This window comes from Erpetoichthys calabaricus, chromosome 12 (assembly GCF_900747795.2).
Source record: "Erpetoichthys calabaricus chromosome 12, fErpCal1.3, whole genome shotgun sequence".
Taxonomy (NCBI): Eukaryota; Metazoa; Chordata; class Cladistia; order Polypteriformes; family Polypteridae; genus Erpetoichthys; species Erpetoichthys calabaricus.
In genome coordinates this window covers 29,211,074-29,235,095 of record NC_041405.2, presented here as the reverse complement: position 1 = coordinate 29,235,095, position 24,022 = coordinate 29,211,074, and the positions used below count along the sequence as shown (strand labels likewise).

Sequence of the window (24,022 nt, the reverse complement as noted above, 5' to 3'; positions counted from 1 at the left end):
TGTGGTGGCTGCTATTATTCTATGTTTTGTCAATTTGTCACAGTAGTTTAATTTTATATAACCAAAAAGTTGCCTGAATATACTTACAAATGAAGCTTTGTGTTGATTCATTTAGGTCTAATGCGTAATTTTTTAGAGTACTTATAGTAAACTGTTTAGAATAAAAAATAAAGAGGAGCCGCCATAGCTTACTATTTTCTTCAGTCAATCACAGTGGTTTACTGTGGAATACCATCTTGCTTGCATTTATCAAGCCTTTGGATAGTTTTTAATAAAAAGTAGTTAACAGGCTTATTTCTTTACCCATCAAAATGTTCATCAGTTTATTATGTTTGTTAAAGATGGATATATTAAAATATGAAGATGGTTAGCTCTGTGGTTACTTTACCAAGTAAAAAATTCTAAAAGATCCTTACTGGCCAGCCAAAAAGATAAGAAAAAGGACCAGGAGATTAACATAACCTCTCGAAAAATCATAGTGTCCAAAATTCTAAGTAAAGTAACACTTGCAAAAGTTTTGTGTAATATCCACAAACCTGGGCAGAGATTGTAGACATTAATATTGCGCTTAATGACATTATGCACTGCAACCTCCAGGCAGTATAACCCTGGTAATCGACAGAACCACACCATAATGTATGACAAAGTGGGCATTGCCCTTTCTGCTAAGCTTTCGTGACACACCAGGCCTGTTAAAAAATAAATAAAATAAAAGTCATATTTAACAGGGATGCAGGCATCCAGCTGCACAGAACCCTCATTTGCATTCCACACTAAGTGACTGAACTCCATCTTCTACCAGGATATATCAGAACTTCATCTGATAACAAGGGTGTAAATCAGAGTTGCTCTGGCATCTCTCCAGAGGCTCCTCTGCAGACCTGTTGAGCCAGAAGACCCAAGATCAACTCAAGCAAGGACAAAGACTTATAATTCAAGGAATGACAGCTAAGATTGGAGAGCCAAGTTCAACGGACTCTTATATTTTTGGACCGGAAGCTGAGACCTAGTCTGTCAAGCCAAAGCTGTATGCCTTGTAGTCTGATGAGGCTGAAAAGCCATGACTAAACTATTGGGCCAGAATGTGTAATGGCTTTACCCAGTGAATTGCCAAAAGACAGCAGGAGGCAGCCAAAGGAAGCAGCTGCACAGCACTGACAAGGAACATGCAGCAAAGAGAATGAAGAATCTTCCAGTGAACCAGGAGCAACAACAAAGCAACAACCCCACACATAAGATATCCAAAAATACTTGGTATTATAAACTATCTGTGCCAAGATAAAGTAGAACTCTAAGAACCAGTAAACAGACAACCTATATTTTATGTTTGTCTGTGTAGTCTGCATCCAGTCTTATGTTAACACACATATGCAGTTATCATAATGTTTATCAATAATTTCTATTATTCAGCTGCTTAAAACAAGTGTGTTTCAGTTACCCTGTGTCACAGGAGGCTGGCGGCCAGACCCAGCCAGGATGCCTGGAAGGACCGGGAGGTTGTCTATACGTTCCCCGGGCCACGAGAGGTCAACCGCCCTGGATGTTGAGGGGACCACAGGGAAGGAACAAGGAGGCTCAAACCCACTGGGACCCATGGCCACTGCTAGGGGGGCACCCTGAGCGTCGTGGAGCCCAGGAGATCGTCACTTCCGCCACACCTGGGAAGGTGGAGGAAGGACCTTCTAGGAATGCCCGTAGTGCTTCCGGGTGCAAGGGCAGCACTTCCGCCACACCAGCGCCATCAGGCACCTGGAGCACATCCAGGTGTAAATAAAAGGGGCTGCCTCACTCCAATCAGGAAGCTAGAGTTGGGAGCAGGAGCAGGACGAAGCTCCCAAGAGGAAGAGGAAAGGCCCGTGTTAAGGGTGATCAGTGCGGGAATAAATGTGTGTTGAGTGGACTTTATTTGTGTAAGTAAATGTGTGTTTTGTTAGTGCTGGTGTAGTCTGATGGTGTTCGGACCCGTGCTCACAATGGCATCCCAAATGGGACTCTCCAAGCAGGGACCCATCATAAAAATAATTTTGTGAGTGGTCCGGCACCTCAGACCACCGCGCGCACACACACAGCGTGAAAGAGGCACGCACCACGGATGAAGACCGATTCACCCAGGGACCGCCGTCGGTTCACGGAAGCGTCATCTCCGACCCGATGGGGGGAAGGGAGACCAGCCGAAGCTCAAGAGCAGCTAACTGCCTGACGCTCGACATCATGGTGGATCCCCGGGTCAGCTTGGCGTCTCGGATGGCCCCCCGGAAGACGATTTCCAGGAGGTAATTCCATGTCCCAGGAGCAGACGGCTAAAGGAGGCCGGTCGTGCAGGACCCTGTTTGTTTCGCAGGGAAGGACATTTTGGATCTGCGTTGGTGGCCGAGACAGGCCAATCCGGGGAGCGACGCCATGGCTGCAGCGCCAGGAGACACAGGGGAGGAGAAGCCGCTGCAGCTGGAGGGCTCACAGGAGGCTCACCGCCCCATCAGGTTGCGAAGGAAGAAGATGGCAGAGGACCAGAAGTCCCTCCCTGTGGCAGGCGAGGGATTGGATGGTGTGTGTCGTGTTCCCGTTGATGATTGGTCAGAGACGGGACTGGCGAATGTCCATCCCGAGCCGGGGGAGGACCCAACGAAACATGGAGGATAGCTCCACAGTGCACAGCCGGCACATAGGAGTGATCAACCGGTAAGTCCTCCACCGGCTGATGCTCTGTTTGTGCCTGCGGCTCGGCGCAACTCGGAGGTTTGCCGAGTTGTTTTTACAGGTACTACGCAACCTTCGTGACTGCATAGTTGAGCTGGAAGGGAAGGCGATTGCGCCTCGACAGACACTACAACAGTGGGCGGAGCAGCGCGGGGCTGGAATCTCTGGCCAGAGGATTGTGGTGGTGCGGGTAAGTGAGACCTGCACCATAAAAAGAAATGGAGACGCGAGCGAATGCGTCCCGCTATCGTGCTGTTCCGGTGACTGAGTAGCAGCATCTCTAACAGTGGATGCGACACGGAGGGCCGATTGCATAGTGGGCATGGAGTCAAGACGCCGGCTGTTGAGTGCCATGGGTCTTAGTGCCCTACTTCCAGAGCCAGTGTCAGTCTCACGTCACTGCACAGGGGTGCAGATGGTGAGATGTCTCTTCCTTTCTCGTAGGAAGACTCAAACTGTCAGGGTGCCCCAGAGGAAAAGGAAGAACCAGAGGAGTGAAGACGGCTCTTCCCACAAAGTGAGACGTGAGCTCATGTATGGGGACGGGCCACCCTCCGCGGTGGCAGAAGGAAGCCCTGAAGTCAGCAGGGAATGCGGGAGTGTGAATGGTCCTGTTAGACAACCCTTAAGATGGGGGCACGAAGGCCGCGGAACGGGTGCCGGCCGAAGGGGGGAGCGTTGGCTCTTTAACCTAGTGGAGGACGCCAGGCAGTGACGTCAGGGCAACGTCTCTGCCCCTGCTTCCGCTTTGTCTTTTACCAGGAAGTGCTGCCAGAAGAGCGTCATCAGGCACCTTGAGCACATCCGGGTGGAAATAAAAGGGGCCGCCTCACTCCAATCAGGGAGGTAGAGTCGGGAGCAGGATGAAGCTCCCGTGAGGAGAGGAAAGGTGGCCCACGGACATTTGAGAGGAAGGCCCGTGTTAAGGGTGATTGGTGCGGGAGTACTGTGTGTTGTGTGGACTTTATTTGTGTAAATAAATGTGTGTTTTGTAAAGTGCTGATGTTAGTTTGATGGTGTTCGGATCCATGCTAACACTACTACAACAGTGAAAGGTAAATAAAGTAGGAGCCTTGGTGTTGTTGAAAGCAAAACTGATAATTATTCAAGTTAAAAATTTCTTTCTCAAATCCCACATTATTATGGAATCCTCCAAGGTGACCATCTTATTGATTAATAATCATCGAAAATTCCTACAGTGGTGATGCCCACAAGATGCAGTGAGATTAAACAAAAATACAACAATGAAATATAATTATTAGTCTCAAAACTGAGTGGCACCACCAAATTAAAGTGGAACTAAAGTCATAATCATTTTGAGTCAAAGAAAAATGATTCAAAGTGCCAAAGAAAAACTAAAGACAAATACTGCAACTCATAACACGATGCAGTTTGATTTATAAATAAGTGCCAGTGATGCTGGCTTGTGAACAGTTTTTTCTCAGTATTTTTCAGATACCAGAAAACTACCCCCATATACTTTATCTCATAAACTTCCTCACACTGAGCGTTATTTTAAAATAATGATTGAATTCTACAAGTCCACTCTTTTTGAAGAAGGTATAAATGAACAACAATCCCATGTGATGCCATGTTTCTTTCATAGGCAATGCCATTTTGAGGGTTATTTGTTAACGGTTTCTATGCCATTGCTAAGTAAGGTCAACCAAAAGTGTTTATGTGACGTCACCAAGTCAAAGGTATAAAGGTCAGCTCCATGCACTTCCCGGTTGCCCAAGACTGGATTCACCTCAAGCTTTAAAACTCTTATTCCTTTGCCTTTTTGAAAATTTGTAATCAAGGAATTATGGCTTCTTTTTCATTTAAGATTTAGCTTTGGTTGTATATGTGTTTACCATAATAGATTTTAAGATATGTCAAATTGACATTGCCTTCATTTTAAGATATCTGAAATTCATTCTGAGATATCTCAAACTCACTTAGAAAAAAAATTCATATTCTTTCAATTGGAATCGGTGCATGTTCTCTGTAGAGTATCTAGACATGCATCTGAGGTATCTGAAAATGAACAAGAAGCTATTTTGAGATATTTAGAAGTTTATCTTTTTTTTGTAAATGTCTGAAAATAAAGTTTGTACAGTATTTCTCAAAATAAGTTTGTCTTTTTAAGAGATATTGATATATTTTTGAGGTATTTTGAAATAAAATTCAAGGTACATGTATCTTGAAATAAATTTGAGATATCTGAATTGTGCAGAGAGACCCATATTCAAATATCATGAAGTTAAGTTGCGATAACAAAAAATATATTTTGGATATCTGAATTGTGAGTCTGTATGAATGTACTTTATCTGAACTACATTTCCAGATATCTTAAAATATCTTCCTGTCCATCTACTGTATCTACAGTGCATTTTAGGATATCTCAAAATACCTTCCTGCTTATTTCAATATATCTTAAATTCAATTCAAGATATCTTAAAATAGACAGGAAGTTCCATTGACAACATATAATAATTTTACAGATATGTGCAGATAACAACAACATTTATTTATATAGCACATTTTCATACAAAAAAGTAGCTCAAAGTGCTTTACATAATGAAGAAAAAAAATGAAAGACAAAGTAAGAAATTAAAATAAGACAACATTAATTAACATAGAATAACTAAGGTCCGATGACCAGGGAGGACAGAAAAAACAAAACAAAAAAAAAACCTCCAGATGGCTGGAGAAAAAAAAAAATCTGCAGGGGTTCCAGGCCACGAGACCGCCCAGTCCCCTCTGGGCATTCTACCTAACATAAATGAAATAGTCCTCTTTGTATTTAGGGTTCTCACAGAAGGACTTGATGATGATGGTCATGCAGACTTCTGGCTTTTACTCCATCAATGTTGGAACGTCACGGTGCTTTGAGTAGATGGTAGTGGCGCAAGCCTCCACCACAAAGAAACCGTAAAAAGAAACAGAAGAGAGAGTAGGGGTTAGTACGGATTTTAGAGCCACCATGAATAGTTATTATAATGAATTGAATACTTAAGAAAGGCAGGTTAGAGAAGGGTCTAAAATTTTCAAGAACAGAGGGGTCAAGTTTATTTTTCTTAAGTAGGGGTTTAACTACAGCAGTCTTAAGACAGTCTGGGAAGACCCCCGTATCTAATGATGAATTTACTATGTCAAGAATATTATCAATTAGGACGCCTGATACTTCTTTGAAAAAACTTGTTGGTATTGGGTCAAGGATGCAGGTGGAGGGTTTCAGTTGAGAAATTATTTTATGTAAATCAAGTAAATCTATCCTGGTGAAATAATTTAATTTGTTTGTAGCGGAGTACTGGGGTTTAGGAGGATCCTCAGTGTTGGGGAGATATACTATGTTATATCTAATATCATTAATTTTTTGATTGAAAAATACAGCAATAGCCTCACAGGTTTTACTGGAAGTACTTTGGAGGCATTCCTTTGAGTTACCTGGGTTTAGCAGATGACGTGTCTTAGAAAAGTTCACAAAAACAACATGTGAGAAAATAATCTAATTTTACTGGTTGCTCACTATATTTAATTATAAATCTAAGCACCTGTTGAGGCGCAAGTGTTCAGTGCAAAAGGCTGCTAAAATACTGTGGAGTGATTCATCATTGGTGGCATAATATTTCTTAACACCATAATGTGCACAATTCAAAGTTACTTGATATTATCAAAATGAACCTGAGTGGTAATGTACTGATTGGAAAACCTTGGAGAAGATCATTTTGTTTGAATAAACTGACAGAGAATGAGGCAAAAGTGAGATCACTACTGAGCAATTGCAAAAGTAAACATTAAATTGTAAGTATCTTCACAACCAAGCAGCTAGCAAGGTGACTTACCAGGTGTAGCTTAGCTGCTGGTGGTCATCAAATCTGGAACACCTTCCAAGACATATTGTGTGAAGGACGAGAGCACTTTTTGATCAGAAAAATATTGTAAAAACAGTGCATTAGCGAAGAGACATGGAATTGAGACGTGAGATAAAGAATCAGAATGAAGAAATACAGGCATTATACAGGCTCCAAGGAAATCAAGTGAAATATAATGTGCAAAAAGAGGAGCTGAAATAAACTGTAGAGCAAGCTGATAAATTAGAAGATGCAGCCAACGACATGACATGATGCAGCTTAAAGACGGTCAATAATGTATAGAGGCTGCTGTCCTAGAAGTATATGATATACAGAGCAGTAAAAATAAAGGATTCAAATGTCAAGATTTTAATGACTAAAATGAAGCTGTTTAATAGATGGTAAAGGAAATTTTGAATAGTTACTAAATAGTACAAAACCTAAATTTCCATCATTCTAACTGTACAAACCCAAAAATTAGTTTTTTAGCACATAGATTTTTTATATTCTGTCAATTTTTATTATTTTTTTAAATCAAATATTGTTTTTTTTATCAATTTTTTTCATGTCAAGCATTTTGTATTTTGTTTTACTGCGATGCTGTAATGAAACAACGCTATAATAAAATATTGGGACATTTTAATGGGCAAGGATATGCAGTTTCATTGTGGTGGTGGCATTGCCAGTTCCATGTCTTAGTTATTACGTATGACCTATTAAAGTTGGCCTGGTGTGGCTGGCATTCCAGGTTTTAAAATAAAAAGCAAATTAACTCAACTCTTTGTCAGGATCCTTAGTATTTTAGTGGAAAGGATCCTTAGGTAGCCTGAATTTGTGTATTTTTATAAAGAGTTGTTTTACAAACTCCGCATTCCTTAGTATATCTACCTGTATTCCTATTTCCTTCTTTCTTTTTCTGTTTTTAACACATTCTTCTGTGTAAGTGTGATTATATTCCAAACTAGTTCAGAATGGCCCATGCTTCTGCTGTCTGACTGGCAACTACAGTGGTCTATTACCTGTTATTATTGTTTGATTTTGAGCAGCTCATTTGACCTTGTGATTTGACTATTGATGTAAATAATTGTGCTACTACAAAATGATGTATGATAACAGTGAGAATTAAAGATGATAAAAATAAAATGTTTTAATATAACATTGACAAATCATCTTAATCCAGTTCACAGTCATGGGGAGCCACAAAAATGAATACAGAAATTAAACCCAGACAGAGCACCAATCCAGTGCAACAAGAAAAGCATGTTTTTTGCTGTTTTGTTTTGGCAGTTAACTAAAGGGTTTATATTTCAGTTTCCCACAGTTTATTACTTTATGCTAACTTTATAAATATATTTTTGTCGTTAAGTACTTCCTTTATTGAAGATGGGCAGCAGATAGTCACATTATCTACTTTTTGGTATTGTACAGTAATTCCTCGCTATATCGCGCTTCGCCTTTCGCGGCTTCACTCCATCGCGGATTTTATATGTAAACATATTTAAATATATATCGCGGATTTTTCGCTGTTTCTGCGGACAATGGATCTTTTAATTTCTGGTACATGCTTCCTCAGTTGGTTTGCCCAGTTGATTTCATACAAGGGACGCTATTGGCAGATGGCTGAGAAGCTACCCAGCTTACTTTTCTCTGTCTCTCTTGCACTGACTTTCTCTGATCCTGACGTAGGGGGTGTGAGCAGGGGGGCTATTCGCTCACCTAGACGATACGGACGCTCGTCTAAAAATGCAGAAAGATTATCTTCACGTTGCTATCTTTTGTGCAGCTGCTTCCTGAAACGACATGCTGCCCGGTGCTTCGCATACTTAAAGCTCGAAGGGCACGTATTGATTTTTGATTGAAAAACAAACTGTCTCTCTCTCTCTCTCTCTCTGTCTGCTCCTGACGGAGGGGGTGTGAGCTGCCGCCTTCAACAGCTTTGTGCCGCGGTGCTTCGCATACTTAAAAGCAGCCCTATTGATTTGTTTGCTTTTCTCTCTATCTCTGTGACAGCCTGTGCTCCTGACACGCACTCCTTTGAAGAGGAAGATATGTTTGCATTCTTTTAATTGTGAGACGGAACTGTCATCTCTGTCTTGTCATGGAGCACAGTGTAAACTTTTGAAAAAGAGACAAATGTTTGTTTGCAGTGTTTGAATAACGTTCCTGTCTCTCTACAACCTCCTGTGTTTCTGCGCAAATCTGTGACCCAAGCATGACAATATAAAAATAAATATATAAACATATGGTTTCTACTTCGCGGATTTTCTTATTTCGCGGGTGGCTCTGGAACGCAACCCCCGCGATGGAGGAGGGATTACTGTATATGTATAATGGTCTCTTATCATGACACAGATAATGCAGTGTATTTCAATTTCCTCAATAATTGTAATGCAGTGTGCATAATCCATAACATAATATCATCACATAACTTAATCCATAACACAGTAAACACAGTGCACAATCAGGTGGCCTAGTAATGAATTCAATGTTTTATAACTCATAAGATAGATATGTATTGAATGCTCCCCAAACCACATGTTGTTAGGTGTATATAATAAACAAATTATAAAGACTTATAATTTAAAAACTTAGAGTAAAAAAACTGATTACCAGGTTATTTCCCAATAGAGTATTTCCATATATAGAAAAACAATCTACTTCTAAGTCTTGTTATAAATAGCCTAAAATTCACATTAATTGTACTACTTATCACAAAAATTTACTGAAACCAGTTATCACAGTTTTGATTTTAAGTACATCTTGCCATATCCAATGTGTAAAGGCATATGATATTTTACACTTATAATAGAATTATATGTCAGACTAATGGTAACCATTTCATCATTTGTTTATAGACTAAACAATGTTAGCAAGTTTAAAAATAATACTTCTGTATTTTAGATTCAACAGGTTATTACACTGGATTTGGATAAGCTTCTTGCCTTGATCACTTTCAGAAGGAAGACCAGTAGTCTGCTTCTAGGTAGTATACTCAAAGTATATGTTCTAAAAAAATAACTGCAAAGGATGGGACAAAATAAAGTTTGTTTTTATATAAGGATGTACAAACATATTGAAGTGTGCAGTTTACTTCTACATGAGGGTCATCTTTCAGTACTGATTCTTATGAGACAGTTAAGTTTGGAAGTGAAAATTTTAGACTTTTAAGATACACTGTAAATGTTTTTTTTTTTTTTTTTTTTAATGTGTGAATGTGTTAGTTTAAGAACCACAATAGACTGCATGTTAGTGAGGGAAACTAACAAAGGCATGGTGAAAAACAACAAAAAATTCATATGGTCACTGACATGATAAAAAAGTACAAGAAACTAAGTGTTGAGGCTCAAGGTCTCGGATCTAAGGCAGGTGAATGTGAGAAGTAAATTTGCAAAGGTGTTAACATTAGGATTGATTAGGTTTCAAAAGAATGTAAGATAAATGAGGTGAGTGTTTTTGCAAACAAGTTTATGATTAGACAAAAGAATCGATGATATACAAGGAGACAGTATGGTGTAATGCTGAGAAAAAAAGACAGTTGAGGATGTGACAAGGTGCTGCAAGATTTAGAAACAATTTAAATGAATGGCAACCGTGCAATCTACAAGTAGGCAATGCAATGCACCACAAAAGCAGTGGCGAAAGTTCAAGTTTAGGAGTGTTTGGCTGAGATGTAAAATTAAGGAACAGAATGTTTAAATAATGAAATAATATAGTGGTGTGATTTCAAATGTATTTGCTGAAAAGCCTATTATAATTTATAGCAGTGGGATTAAGAATATCTTGAAGAAACATTTGCATAAATCATAAAGAAAACAAATGTGATCTTGTTGTTGGTTGTATAAACCAGAAGTAATGACTCATATGTTCTCAAAAGAGGATGTAGAAAAAGCTTTAAAGGTAATTAGGGGGGGAAAAAAAAGCATTGAAGAAACAGTTAAAATTTGACAGTCCTCTGCTACTTTATTGGAGGGGGGGGGGATATATTCCTTGTTTATCCTTTCTACCCCAATAACTGTAAGTACCAACATAACAATATGCTCCATAGCCATAACACCTAGCAAAATTGTGAAATCTAGGTTAAAGCTATCATATGTAATAATGTACTACCTTAACTTAAGACTACAAAATGTTAACAAAAGTTCAGAAGCAATGTCTCTATGACCAGACAGTGAACTTTATTAGATGGAATGTCAAAGATCTCAATCATGAATTAAAAAGAAAGTATTCTCTCACCAAACAGGTCCAAATGCCAAGATAGTATTTTTACAGGAGACTCATGTAATAAAGCAAGGACCAGTTTTAGTTGCAAAGAAAGTGGGTTTTCCAAATTTCTCTCTCCAGCATTACAAAGAAAACTAGGAATGTGGCCATCTTAATACACAGAACTATTCCATTTGTAGTGTCAGACATAATATCAAATCCTAAAGGGCAATATGTCATAGTGATGGACAATTTAATACCAAAGTGAGTCCAAAGACATGCAGGTTGGGTGCATTGGCGATACTAAATTGTTCCTAGTGTGTGTGAGAGTGTGTGCCCTGCGTTAGGCTGGTGCCCTGCCTGGGATTTGTTCCTGCCTTGCACCCTGTGTTGGGTGGGATTGGCTCCAGCAGACCCCCGTGCCCCCTGTGTTAGGATATAGTGGGTTGGATAATGGATGGATGATTTGATAAATATCAATGCACCTAATGTGGATGATAGAGATTTCATCAAAAATATAACTGCATCTATTCCTAATAAGAGCACTCACAAAATTATAATGGCTGGAGACTTTAATTGTGTTTTAAATCCAGACCTAGATGGGTCTTCAGCTACAGCAGTGATAACATCTAATACTGTGAAAATAATTACACAGTTTGTAATGAATCATAACTTACACACAGGGAGTATTTTTTAAATCCTAACCTAAGATCACATTCCTTCTTATCACCAGTACATCATTGCTACTCAAGAATTGATTACTTCTTCATAGACAATAATTTTTGCCTCTTATCAGATCTTGTAGTGCAATGTTATTGGTATCTCCAACTGTGCCCCTCTGACTGTAGAGCTTAAATCACTATGTCCTACACACTCATCTCATAGCTGGCGTCATTACCCCCTAGTCATTAGCTGATGAGAACTGTACAGAACTCATATCCATGCAAATTGGTTTTCTTGAGACAAATGCATCCTCAGAGGTCTCTGCAGGAATACTGCAGGGGAAACTGAAGGCATTTTTAAGAGGACCGATTATGTCATATCTTTCTCATAAAGTAAATTGGAAACCAAGAAGACATCTGAATTAATCAGCAAAATTACCAGAATAGACGAAGAATATGCTAAATCTCCAAATGAGGCACTTTATTGGAAAAGACAGATTTTGTAATCAGAATTTAAAGAAATAGAACAGCTCATCTTTAAATCACGACATCATTATGAACACTGAGAGCCCAACAAATCCACAAGCAGGAAGTCCGAAATGCAATAACAGTAATTACCAACACAGAAGGAGATCAAATCATTGACCATAAAAAATACAACCCACACATTTAGAGAGTACTGTAAGTCCTTATATTCTACTCAGTTTAAAGAAGATAAGACATAACCTAATGAGTTTTTTGATTCATTACTGATACCACAGCTAGATACTCTTAGTGAAGTGGAACTAGAAAAACCTCTGACACTCTCAGAATTATTAGACACTATAAACTCACTTCAAAGTAGGAAAGCAGCTGGATCTGATAGTTGCACAGTGGATTTTTTTTTTAATTCAAATAAGTTAACTCCACTATTATTAGCAACATTTATAGAAGCTAGAGACTGCAAAATTCTACCTCATACTTTTTGTCAAGCATCAAGTACTGCCTCTCCCAAGAAAAATAAGCACTTACTACAATGTTGATCATACCAACCAATCTCACTTCTGAATAGAGATGTTAAGATACTCTCCAAAGTTCTAGCCAGAAGGATTGAGACAGTGCTTCCTTTTATAGTATGACAAGACCAAACTGTATTTATTAAAGGCAGACACTTAGCATCTAATCTTTGTTTGTTTAATATAATATATTCACCCATTAAATTTAACACCCCAGAGATCTTATCTTTGGATACAGAAAAAGCTGTTCACCACATTGCACAATTTTGAGTTCACCCCAAACATATGTACACAGAACAAACTACTCTATACTGATCCAGAAGCCACAATTTACATTAACAACATTATTTCAGACTACTTCAAACTGGTACTCGACAAGGATGCCCCCTATCACCATTGCTCTTTGCAATCACCAATAATCCATTAGCTGTTTAGTTTTGAAATGCATCAGAGATAAAAAGGGGATTTTCAAAGAAGTACTTATACAGAAAATATCACTATTTGCATATGATATGGTATTGTATATATATGACCCACAAAATTCCATGGGAGCAGTCCTAAAACCACTAGCAGATTTACAAAAAATATCTAGACTGACTCAAAATCAATTTGAATAAAAGTGTGCTCTTTCCAGTGAACTCTGCAGCACACAATTTTGGAATGGACACCTTCTTTTTATATTTCAAAGCATCCAATTCAATCATAACCTCATTTATTTGGACTTTGAACCATCCACACATCCAAATGGCGACTCTACAACTACCTAATTCAGAAGGTGGCATGACACTACCTAACTTTCAGTTTTATTACTGCGCGGCAAATGTACAGGCCATAAAGACCTGGGGCCTCATGTATAACGCTGTGCATAGAACTCACACTATAACATGGCGTAAGCACAAAAGCGGGAATGTGCGTACGCACAGAAAAATCCAGATGCAGGAATCTGTGCGCACACAAACTTTCACGTTCTTCCACTACATAAATCCCGATCAGCTTGAAAAGTAACGCACGTGCACGCGCCTTCTGTCCCGCCCCAACTCCTCCCAGAATTACGCCTCTTTGAATATGCAAATCAATATAAATAGCCTTCTGTGAAAAGCACAGGGGAAAATATAAGAATTTCAGCGAATGCCAAGTGGAGGCAAAGGAAAAACATACTATTTGTTGGTTTAAACAGTGGTATAATCAACAAAATGAAGTTGATCGAGTGACAGAGTGTCGGAGAAACTCGAAGGCTCAAGTTTACAAAGTCGCACGGTGCCCGAAATAAAAAAGTAGTCACATATCAAAGTCGCCGTGAAAAGGCGACTCGTAGCAGACCGTCTGAGTGTCATATGAAAGCTTATTAGGGTACAGAGAAAAAAAATAGGCACACAGTGGGGAAAAAAGCACGAAATGTCAACTTTAATCTTGAAATTTCCACTTTTAATGACAAAATGATTAAAGTAGAACATCATAAACTTCATCTTAAAATCATTTATTTTACTAGTTTCTCAAGTAGCACTTTAAATGCTTTGTTCTGTATTTGATCTTCTATGTGTATGAATCACTACGTGCTTCCATTCTCTTTCTCCGACAGGACACAGAATCCATTACATTCGTGATATTACAGCTCTCTGAATAATTAAAATACTGAGATGTATACGTGATATCTTTTTCATGATGATAGGAATGAAAGCATGTTACTAAACATGGGAACACAGTGGCGCAGTGATTGTTCATATCTCACGCAAGAGGCTTGCTGCGCCATGTGCGACCTTCGATGAAATAATTTATTACAGAAGTACTGTCTCTTTTAAACGTACTAACCTCCAATTCCTGTCCTTACTTTTCTTTCTCCAAATACCCAATCGCCACACAATCAGCTCTGTAATAGACGTTAAGCCATCTATAAGCTTAGAACGCCGATTCTTCAAAACTTTTAAGGAACATTGAAATATCTGCGTAGTACATGTTTAATTATTGTATCCATCTATCCTTCCAGTGTCGCGTCAGCACCAGCAATAATACAGCGCAAGGCAGGAGCTATTCGTGAACTAGCTAGCGCTGCGGCACCATGTCTTCACATGTTTAATTATTAACAATACAGATTATTTAAATAAAGTTAAAGTTTTATCTGTATACTATAAGCAACATATTTTGCTACATTTCATCTTAAAAATTATATCGTCATCATACGCGCTTTATAAAGTGTCTCAGGTTGTGGAATATTATAACTGTAGTGCAAGTTCACAGTGAGGTAATTGTACTTATAAGTACAAACAGTTCTACAAGGAGCACTTGATGGACTGATTGAGTGCGTTTATAGTTCTTGGGATGAAACTGTTTCTGAAACGCGAGGTCCGTACAGGAATGGCTTTGACGCGTTTTGCCATGGTTGAGGTAGTGTGTGCTTGAAACTGTATACCGATCATTCTCTTTCCGATCAGCTGCTGCTGTGATTCCCCACTCAGATACAGTGATTTAAATACTCCGAGTGGTGCAGTGAGAGTAATATGGAAAAAGATGATCCACTGTGGCAACCCTTAACGGGAGCAGCTGAAAGAAGAAGATGATGCAGTGAGCATAACAACGCTAAAGCAGTTATGGTATTTGGAATACTATGGCTATTCCCTGGACCATTATATTGCTACAGGTTAATTACAATTAGATGCATTACACTAATAAACAATATGCAGTTAATATCAGTGTATTTATAAAGCCGCGTCAGGAATGTGGGTCTAAGAAAGAAAGGGTGACCACACAGGAACAGTAGCACTGCTTTGACGCTGGATGCCGCCAGTCTGCAAAACCGAGTGGAGAAATTGCGTACGCCAAGGTATGAGGTACCGTGGAAATGTGCGTGGCTTTACGCCAAGTTTAGGTTTTATACATCGCGATTTGAGCATGGAAACGTTCGTACACAACATTTCTGTGCGTACGCACCGTTTATACATGAGGCCCCAGGACATAGAAACAAATTGATGAATATACACATGCCTGGTCTGCAGTAGAATTAAAAATTTTCAGCACTTCTTTAATATTCCTGCTCTGTGCTGCAGAAAATACAAATTATCGTCAATACACTATTAATCCAATTGCCCTTCATTCACTCAGAATATGGAACCAATGTAGAAAGCACCACCTTCTTTCACCCTCTCAAACATACACAGTATTTATAGTTTTGAAAATGTCCAATATTAAAATACTGAAGAGATTTTTATAAATAATGCCTTTACATCCTATGATTAATTAAGCTTCAAATTTAACTTCTCATCAACAGTTTTTCCAACTACTTTCAAATTAGAAACTTTGCTAAACTGCACCTGCCCAATTTTCTTCAACTTCCACCTATTTCTATTCCAGAAGTAATAGTGATCAGTCTTGTAGACGCAGATAGCATCTCTGCAATATATAATAACATTTTAAAGTAGGGGTGGGCGGTATGACCAAAATTCTATATCACGGTATTTTTCTAAATTATCCCGGTTTCACGGTATTTGACGGTATTTTTTTCCCATGCATGAGTGGATGTTAAACACATTTTCCACTGCAATTACTAGCTAAGAATAACCTATTCCACTGTCAAGAGCATTGTACATTGTACAAAAAAAACATTTTAATGTGCACACAAGTATTAATACAGGTTTGCATTGCCCCATAAAGTGATATTTTCAACCATCCAAAGAGGTATTTAGACTTAGGAAAATATCCAGACGTGCTTGTCAAAAGTTGTATTGCACTGAACATGTCTTATAAAAGGAATAAATAATTTTTTTTTGTAAAACAACTACACTTTCTGTTAATGTTAACAATCTCTGTCCACTGACACGTTAAAGTGACTTTTTAAACAACTTTACCATCATTAAACTGCATAATATTTAAACTAATAAATAATAACAAAATAAATAATTGTATTATTACTGATAGTTGCACTATTACTTCAAGGCTTCAAAAGCCCAGGTGCATTACACAGTATTCACCAAAATAAAATAAAACAAGTGCAACCTTGGTGATGACATCTTTACCAACTTAACTATCATTTAGGCAAACTGCATTAATATGGACCTTGCTTCAAGCTAAGCTATATACATAAATAATACAACTGCAACTTGCATTTATAATTGTATTTGTGGTATAGCCTTACGGAATCGTATTAGGGCCACTGTGAAAAAAAAAAAAAATACGGACACAGGGAAGAAAAAAAAAAAATTTACGTCGAGAATAAAGTCGACATTTCCACTTTATTTTCGCCGTTTATGTCGAGATTAAAGTCGACATTTCCACTCTATTCTCATAGTTTACTTTATAATTAAAGTAGAATGTCGTAAACTAAACTTCATCCTAAAATCATTGTTTAATTTACTAGATTTTCTCAAACCCCGTCATAAGTTAATGTAGCACATTAAATGCTTTGTGTTGTGTTCCCCGACCCAGTTGTTAATCACTACGTTCCTTAAACTGACTTCCTCCGCACTAATAGACAGCGATCACCATACAGAATCCATTCACTGTATGATATTCCTGCTCTCTGAAAATTTAGAATTTATATCAAGTATTTATCTTGGCATTCTAAATGTTCAGAGAGCATGAATATCATCTGAATGGATTCTGTGCGGCGATCGCTGCCGTTGCTCGTCTTAGTGCAGAGGAAGTCAGTTTAAGAAGCTCGGGGAACACTTAACACAAAGCATTTAATGTGCTATATAACTTATGACGGGGTTTGAGAAAATCTAGTAAATTAAATATTCATTTTATAATGAAGTTTAGTTTACAATGTTCTACTTTAATGACAAAGTACGAGAATAAAGTCAACATGTCGTCACAATATTACACAGTACCCAGGTACATTACACTGTATTGAAAAATAAAACAAGTACAACTTGGCTTGCAGTATTATCCAGTAGTATAGAAACAGTATTTACACATCTGACCTTTTAAAACTAAAGCATCTCCAGGCGACAAGACGTGACTGCTTTTTTTCGGCTCTCTGTCCATTTTCACCGCGCGGCATACCTATGCTACCGCCCACTATTTGGTGGTGTAGCAGTGAAAAAGAGCCCTAGTGCAACAAATCTGTGTTTAGCGGTGTAGCAGTGAAAAAGGTCCCCACTTGAACAGTTTCCCGCTGTGCCACGTTCCAAATGTCGTTTACGCAATTTAAACCGGTGTTGCAGTATAAGAAAAATCCATATCATAAAAAAATAAAAAACGGTTTTCGGTATGAACCGGTATACCGCCCAGCACTATTTTAAAGTCCTTTCCTTTCAAATATCCTGGAGTACAATAGGGAAAAGATGTTTCAGTTACTGTTTCAGAAAAGGAATCGAAGACAGCCATGCACAGAATACACTCTAGCTCCATATGAGCAAAGCAGTCAATCGTTCAACTTAAAATCTTTTATCAAATATATATATATATATATATATATATAATCATTTTAAATTGTCCAAAATGTATCTATGGAAAAATTCAACTTATGAAAGTTGCAGTCTAACTCCAGCCTCACTGGGCCACATGTTTTGGGTGTGCACCAAATTAACAAAATTTTGGACAAAAATCTGTGAATGCCTGTGAGAGAGCGTTGGTGTCACAATTACTCCTAATCTATTAACAGTTTTTGGTGTACTCTTATATGGGCTAAAAGTGGATAAGGACAAACAAACTGTAATTGCCTTTACCTCACTACTAGCACATAGATTTATCTTGCTCAACTTGAAGAATCCCACCCCACCACTTTTAAATTGGTGGGTAACTAATGTTCTACAGTTTATTATTTGAAATTGGAAACAATCAAATTCTCACTTAGAGGATCTGTTCAATACTTTTTTTAAATATGGCATGATCGAATTGATAACATCTTAGAATAACCTCCTATATTGGTGAAAGTAGTGCTGGGCGGTATACCGGTTCATACCAAAAACCGTTTTTTATTTTTGTTATGATTTGGATTTTTCTTATACCGCAACACCGGTTTAAATAGCCTAAACAATGTTCAGAACGTGGAGCAGCAGGAAACTGTTTAAGGGGGGACCTTTTTCACTGCTACACCACTAAACACGAATACAACAGAGTACATGCGTTAGTAGAGGTACTGAATGGTGAAAATGGACAGAGAACATTCTGAAACTGAAGCTGTAGCAGGCGATAAAGTTGAACATAATGACACAGAAGAACTTTTGCCGAAAAAAGGAGCCGTGTCTGTTTTCTGTGGATACTTTGGTTTTAAAAGGTCGAATGTGGACCATTATGTTCAAATGTGTGAATACTGTTTCCATACTACTGGATAATACTGCAAGCCAAGTTGTACTTGTTTTATTTTTTTTCTTCAATACTGTGTAATATACCTGGGTACTGTGTAATAGTGTGACGACATGTTGAATTTATTCTCGACATTTCCACTTTAATCTCAACGCTTATGACGAGAATAAAGTCAACATATTGACTTTATTCTCGTAATTTGTCATTAAAGTAGAACATCATAAACTAAACTTCATCTTAAAATGAATATTTAATTTACTAGATTTTGTCAAACCCCATCATAAGTTATGTAGCACATTAAATGCTTTGTGTTAAGTGTTCCCCAAGCCATGTTAATTGCTATGTCCTTCTTAAACTGACTTCCTTTTGCACTAAGAGGAGGTGAAGGCAGCAATCACCACACAGAATACATTAATTTCATGATATGCCTGCTCCCTGAACATTTAGAATGCTAAGATAAATACTTGATATCATTTTCATGATGAAATGCATTAAAGCATATATTAATCATGTGGGGGCACGGTGGCGTTGAGAGTGCACTGCTTTGTGGCCTCAAGGAGGTCCCGGGTGTTCCCTGCCTTGAATTTGCATGTCTTTCTGGTGGGTTTACTTGCCGTGCTTCATATTTTTTCAAAGTCATGTAGGATGTGGGGTTTTGTTAGGCTATATTGACCCTGCTAGTGTATGTATTGCTTGTATTCACCCTACAATGTGCTGGCGCCACGTTCAGGATTTGCTCCTGACTTGCATGCAATGTTTGCTGGGATGGGTACAACCCTGAATGGATGGCATAATTAAACATGTATAACAAAGACTTTTTTAAAGTTCTGAACACTCCGTGGTCTAAGTTTATAACTAGTTTTAATTTCACAAAGATGTTTATCGTGTGGTGATTGGTTATGTGGAGAAAGAAAAAGGAAAGATAGGAACTGCGGATTTGGTACGTCAGACAGAGACAGCAGTCATGCAATAAAGAAAGCCCACTCAGAAGAACATCAATTGAATTCTGTGTTCGTGTCTCCGACCACCAGATCACAAACCCAATATTTACACAATATTTAAGTTAAACCTGTGCGATACCCATTCATACATCCAGTTTTTTTTGGAGCTTCGTCACACCTGCCATAAAGTTCTCTACACTGAACGTACACCTGGGGGACCCCTTACTGCGAGGGAGTAGCACTACCGTGCATGTTTAATACCTGCTTTAATGCATTTCATCATGAAAATTTATCTTGGCATTCTACATTTTGTGAGAGCAGCAATATCATGAAGTGAATGTATTCTGTGCAGCAATCGCTGCCAGTGCCTCCACTTAGTGCAGAGGAAGTCAGTTTAAGAAGCGGATAGCGATTAACAACTGGGTCAGGGAACACTTAACACAAAGCAATTAATGTGCTACATTAACTTATGACGGGGTTTGAGAAATCTAGTAAATTAAACAGTGGTTTTAGGATGAAGTTTAGTTTACGACATTCTACTTTCATGACAAAATAAACTATGAGAATAAAGTGGAAATGTCAACTCTAATCTCAACATATAGTTTTTTTTTTTTCCTTCACCGTGGCTCTAATACGCTTCCGTAGGGCTATACCACAAATAGCATTATAAATGCAAGTTGCAGTTTTATTATTTATGTATGTATATAGCTTAGCTTGAAGCAAGGTCCATATTAATGCAGTTTGCCTTAATGATGGTTCAGTTAGTAAAGATGTCATCACCAAGTTGCACTTGTTTTTTTTTTTATTTTAATTTGATGAATACTGTGTGCACCTGGGCTTTGAGGTCTTGGAAGTAGTAGTATTATTACTGGAAGTTGCACTGTTATTTATTGTATTGTTGTTATTTATTAGTTTAAATATTATGCAGTTTAATGATGGTAAAGTTGTTTTAAAAGTCACTTTAACGTGTCAGTGGACAGAGATTTTTAACACTAACAAAGTGTAGCTGGTTTACAAAAAATATTTACTATTTATTCCTTTTCTAAGACATGTTCAGTGCAATACAACTTTTGACAAGCACCTCTGGATATTTTACTAAGTTTAAATGCCTCTTTGGATGGTTGAAAATATGTTGTCAAAATGTTAAAGTTGTTTGCAAACTTTGTTCAATAAAAAGGCTCTATATTTTGACTGCATCTGTTATGTAATTTGATTCCTTCTCTTCATTAGTACCACCCACTTGAAAACTATCATTTTGTGGGGCCATGCAAACCTGTATTAATATTTGTGTGCATATTAAAATGTTTTTTTGTACAATGTACAATTTTCATGACAGTGGAATAGGTTATTCTTAGCCAGTAATTGCAGTGGAAAATGTGGTTAACATCCACTCATGCATGGGGAAAAAAATACTGTCCAATACCGTGAAACTGGTGTAGTTTTGCAAAATACCGTGATATCGAATTTTGGTTATACTGCCCAGCACTAGTGAACAGGATACTCTTCCTTCCTTGCTGCTTTTAAAGATTTGCTCTGGTTGTTGGCTCCCCTGGTTGGTTTGTTAAGTTTGACTTGATTGTATGGAATGTCATCTGCTGCTATTTAGAATGAATTAAAAAAGTGAAGGGAAAGCAAGCTGACTCTCTGGGAATAAAGCATGTTGATACCTGGTGTTATTCATAATGTCAGATTAGAATGAATGGTTGCAGTGGTATTTATTTATGTTGACACAAAATGGCACAGGGATGTCCTAGGCTACTGTGTCTTTCAAGGGTTTTTTGTTGACCATTTCTACCAAATAGTAGTCCACAGGCTAACTGTAGGCATTTAGTCATTTAATGTCATACAGGAGGTAGAAAACGCTTTTTTTTTTTTTTCATCCTGAATGTGCCTATCAGGTATTATCATAGAAGCAGTTTGTGCATACAGGAAGTTGAAAACATTAAAATTAAACTTATTAGGGCTGTGCCTGCTATGTACATTCCATACAGAGTGGGCTATAACACATAGGAGGAACAGTTTACATCATATGCTCTCCTTTGAAACATGGGCTTAGGCAAAGCACATATTTAGTCAAACTGTATTTTTGTACTGTGTTTTTTTTCTCTTCAGCATGTTCACTTCATCTTCTGCAAACTTTGCTGGACTTGGAGTTATCTTCTCCCCTAATTAAAATCAAACAGTCTGCCCAAACACAGAGCTTCCTGCAAGATTCAGATGCTTCACTCTACCCATTGTGTTCTAGTAGAACTCTACATCTGCTTGTAGCTTTACAGAATTTGTTTTTACAGGTTTGTGTAATTACATTTTTCTTTAATGATTATCATTTCTACTACATATCCTTTTTGTTTCCCAAACAACCTGCCTTGTATAACCTTTCCAGGTATAATGAATGTACTTTTTAAAATGTATTTTATGATATGTCTGCAGTCGTGGCGAAAGGTTTTGAGAATGACACAAGTATTGGTTTTCAAAGTTTGCTGTTTCAGTGTTTTTAGATCTTTTTGTCAAGTGTTTCTATGGTATACTGAAGTATAATTACAAGCATTTTATAAGTTTCAAAGGCTTTTATTGACAGTTACATTAAGTTTATACAAAGGGTCAATATTTGCATTGTTGACCTTTATTTTTCAGGGCCTCTGCAATCCACCCTATGTCAATCAGCTTCTGGGGCAAATCTTGACTGATGGCTGCCCATTCTTGCATAATCAATGCCTGGAGTTTGTCAGATTTTGTGGGTATTTGTTTGTCCACCTGCCTCTTGAGGATTGACCACAAGTTCTCAATGTGATTAAGGTCTGTGGAGTTTCCTGGCCATGGACCCAAAATATTTTTTTAATGTTTTGTTCCCTGAGCCACTTAGTTATCACTTTTGCCTTCTTACTCCATTATGCTGGTATAGGCATTGTTCATCACCAAGCTGTTCTTGCATGGTTGGGAGAAGTTGCTCTTGGAGGATGTTTTGGTCCAGAAGTTGATTTGACAGCATGCCAAGTCGAATTGCAGAAGTCTTGAAAAAGAAGGGCCAATACTGCACATATTGACTCTTTGCATAAACATAATGCAATTGTCAATAAAAGCCTTTGAAACTTATGAAATGCTTGTAATTATACTTAAGTATACCATAGAAATTTCTGACAAAAAGATCTAAAACACTGAAGCAGCAAACTTTGTGAAAACCAATACTTGTGTCATTCTCAAAACGTTTGGCCATGACTGTATTGTAAACTTTTTCATTTGATTGTATTGTATGCTGTCCTCTTACGAAAACTGTATTTTGGTGATATTTTTGTAACAGCTTTTCCTGTTTGCTTTGCAGAAGGAGGAGATTGTACAGTATGCGTCACTGAGCTGCTTGGAGTCTCTGCTTGGTTATTTGCAACGGAAGAGCAACAAGACATGTACCATGATAATAATTATCCTTTTTTATCAAATAATCTGGTGTTTTCCTAAAAACATACATAACACATAAAAATATATTGTTTATGCTGCTTTTATTGTGATGTGTGGCTTTTTAAACTATGGTAACCTACTGTACAAATCCCTGAAGGTAATGTATGAATGAAGGATTTTTCCAATCGTATTTTTCCAATTTGTGTTCACATTTCTGTGTTATTTTATCGTTACTTTCATTTTGAAATTTTTATACCTTTAAATCTTTATACCTATGTAAATGTATACAGCTGCTTGAAAGACTGCTTGTATCTTGGGCTCAATGCAATCATGGGCTGATTTACTGTAAGTACATCCATAGAAATGTGATGAGAAAGACAGGTGGCGGTATACTCTTTCGATACCTTAATCCACAATACAAAATATTATTTGTGTTTGTGTTAGCCTGTCTACAGTATATATTTTTCTTATCTACCTTCACACATGAAAAGGCCAGAATGAACTACAAAACGTTTTCATATGTAAAGAAAGGAACCAAAAAAATAATTCCTTATCCATATATTTTCATTTTTTAAACCTAATTTGTCAAATTCAGGGTCATAGGAGCCAGATCCTATTTGTCTGGTTAACAAATAGATTAGTATGTAAATGTTTTAAGATTAAAAAATTATTTTGAAGATACAGAAAAAAAGGAGACATGTTATCAAGACTAGTTCTTTAAATGATTTCTCTAAGAAAAATAAGTATCGGGTAAAATCGTGTTCCCAAAGTAACTCACTCAACACATCACACAAAAAATGAAAACCTGAAAGATACATGTCTAATGTCTCCAAATGACCTTTTAAATCATGCATTTTGAAAGGTAGTGCTTAGAGTAAGTATAACCTGCCTCTAGTGTATTCTGCAATGTTCAGTAAGCCTTGCTGAATGAGACAAGTCTCTCCTTTTGTCATCTTTCAATAAGTAGTTACTCATACTAAAACAGATACTGTCCGTTTTAATAAAATGTGACAATTTCCTTAAAAATGTAATTACTTTTCTTAATTTCACTTTAT

The 24,022-nt window shown here is 37.7% G+C and overlaps 1 protein-coding gene across 3 annotated transcripts in view; it reads left to right on the top strand.

Moving 5' to 3' along the window:
- LOC114663251 (meiosis inhibitor protein 1) overlaps positions 1-23,557 on the top strand; it is a 109,522-nt gene extending 85,965 nt beyond the window's left edge. For 2 of the 3 annotated variants that reach the window (XM_051934843.1, XM_051934842.1), the window contains 3 exons: positions 9,438-9,519; positions 21,687-21,865; positions 22,894-23,557. In XM_051934843.1, the coding sequence (XP_051790803.1) occupies positions 9,438-9,519; positions 21,687-21,865; positions 22,894-23,046 (414 nt within the window). In that variant the 3' untranslated portion in view covers positions 23,047-23,557. Of the gene's footprint in view, positions 1-9,437; positions 9,520-21,686; positions 21,866-22,893 lie in introns of those variants that run through there. The other variant, XM_051934844.1, reaches the window with a different exon arrangement.
- The last annotated feature ends 465 nt before the right edge of the window (positions 23,558-24,022 follow it).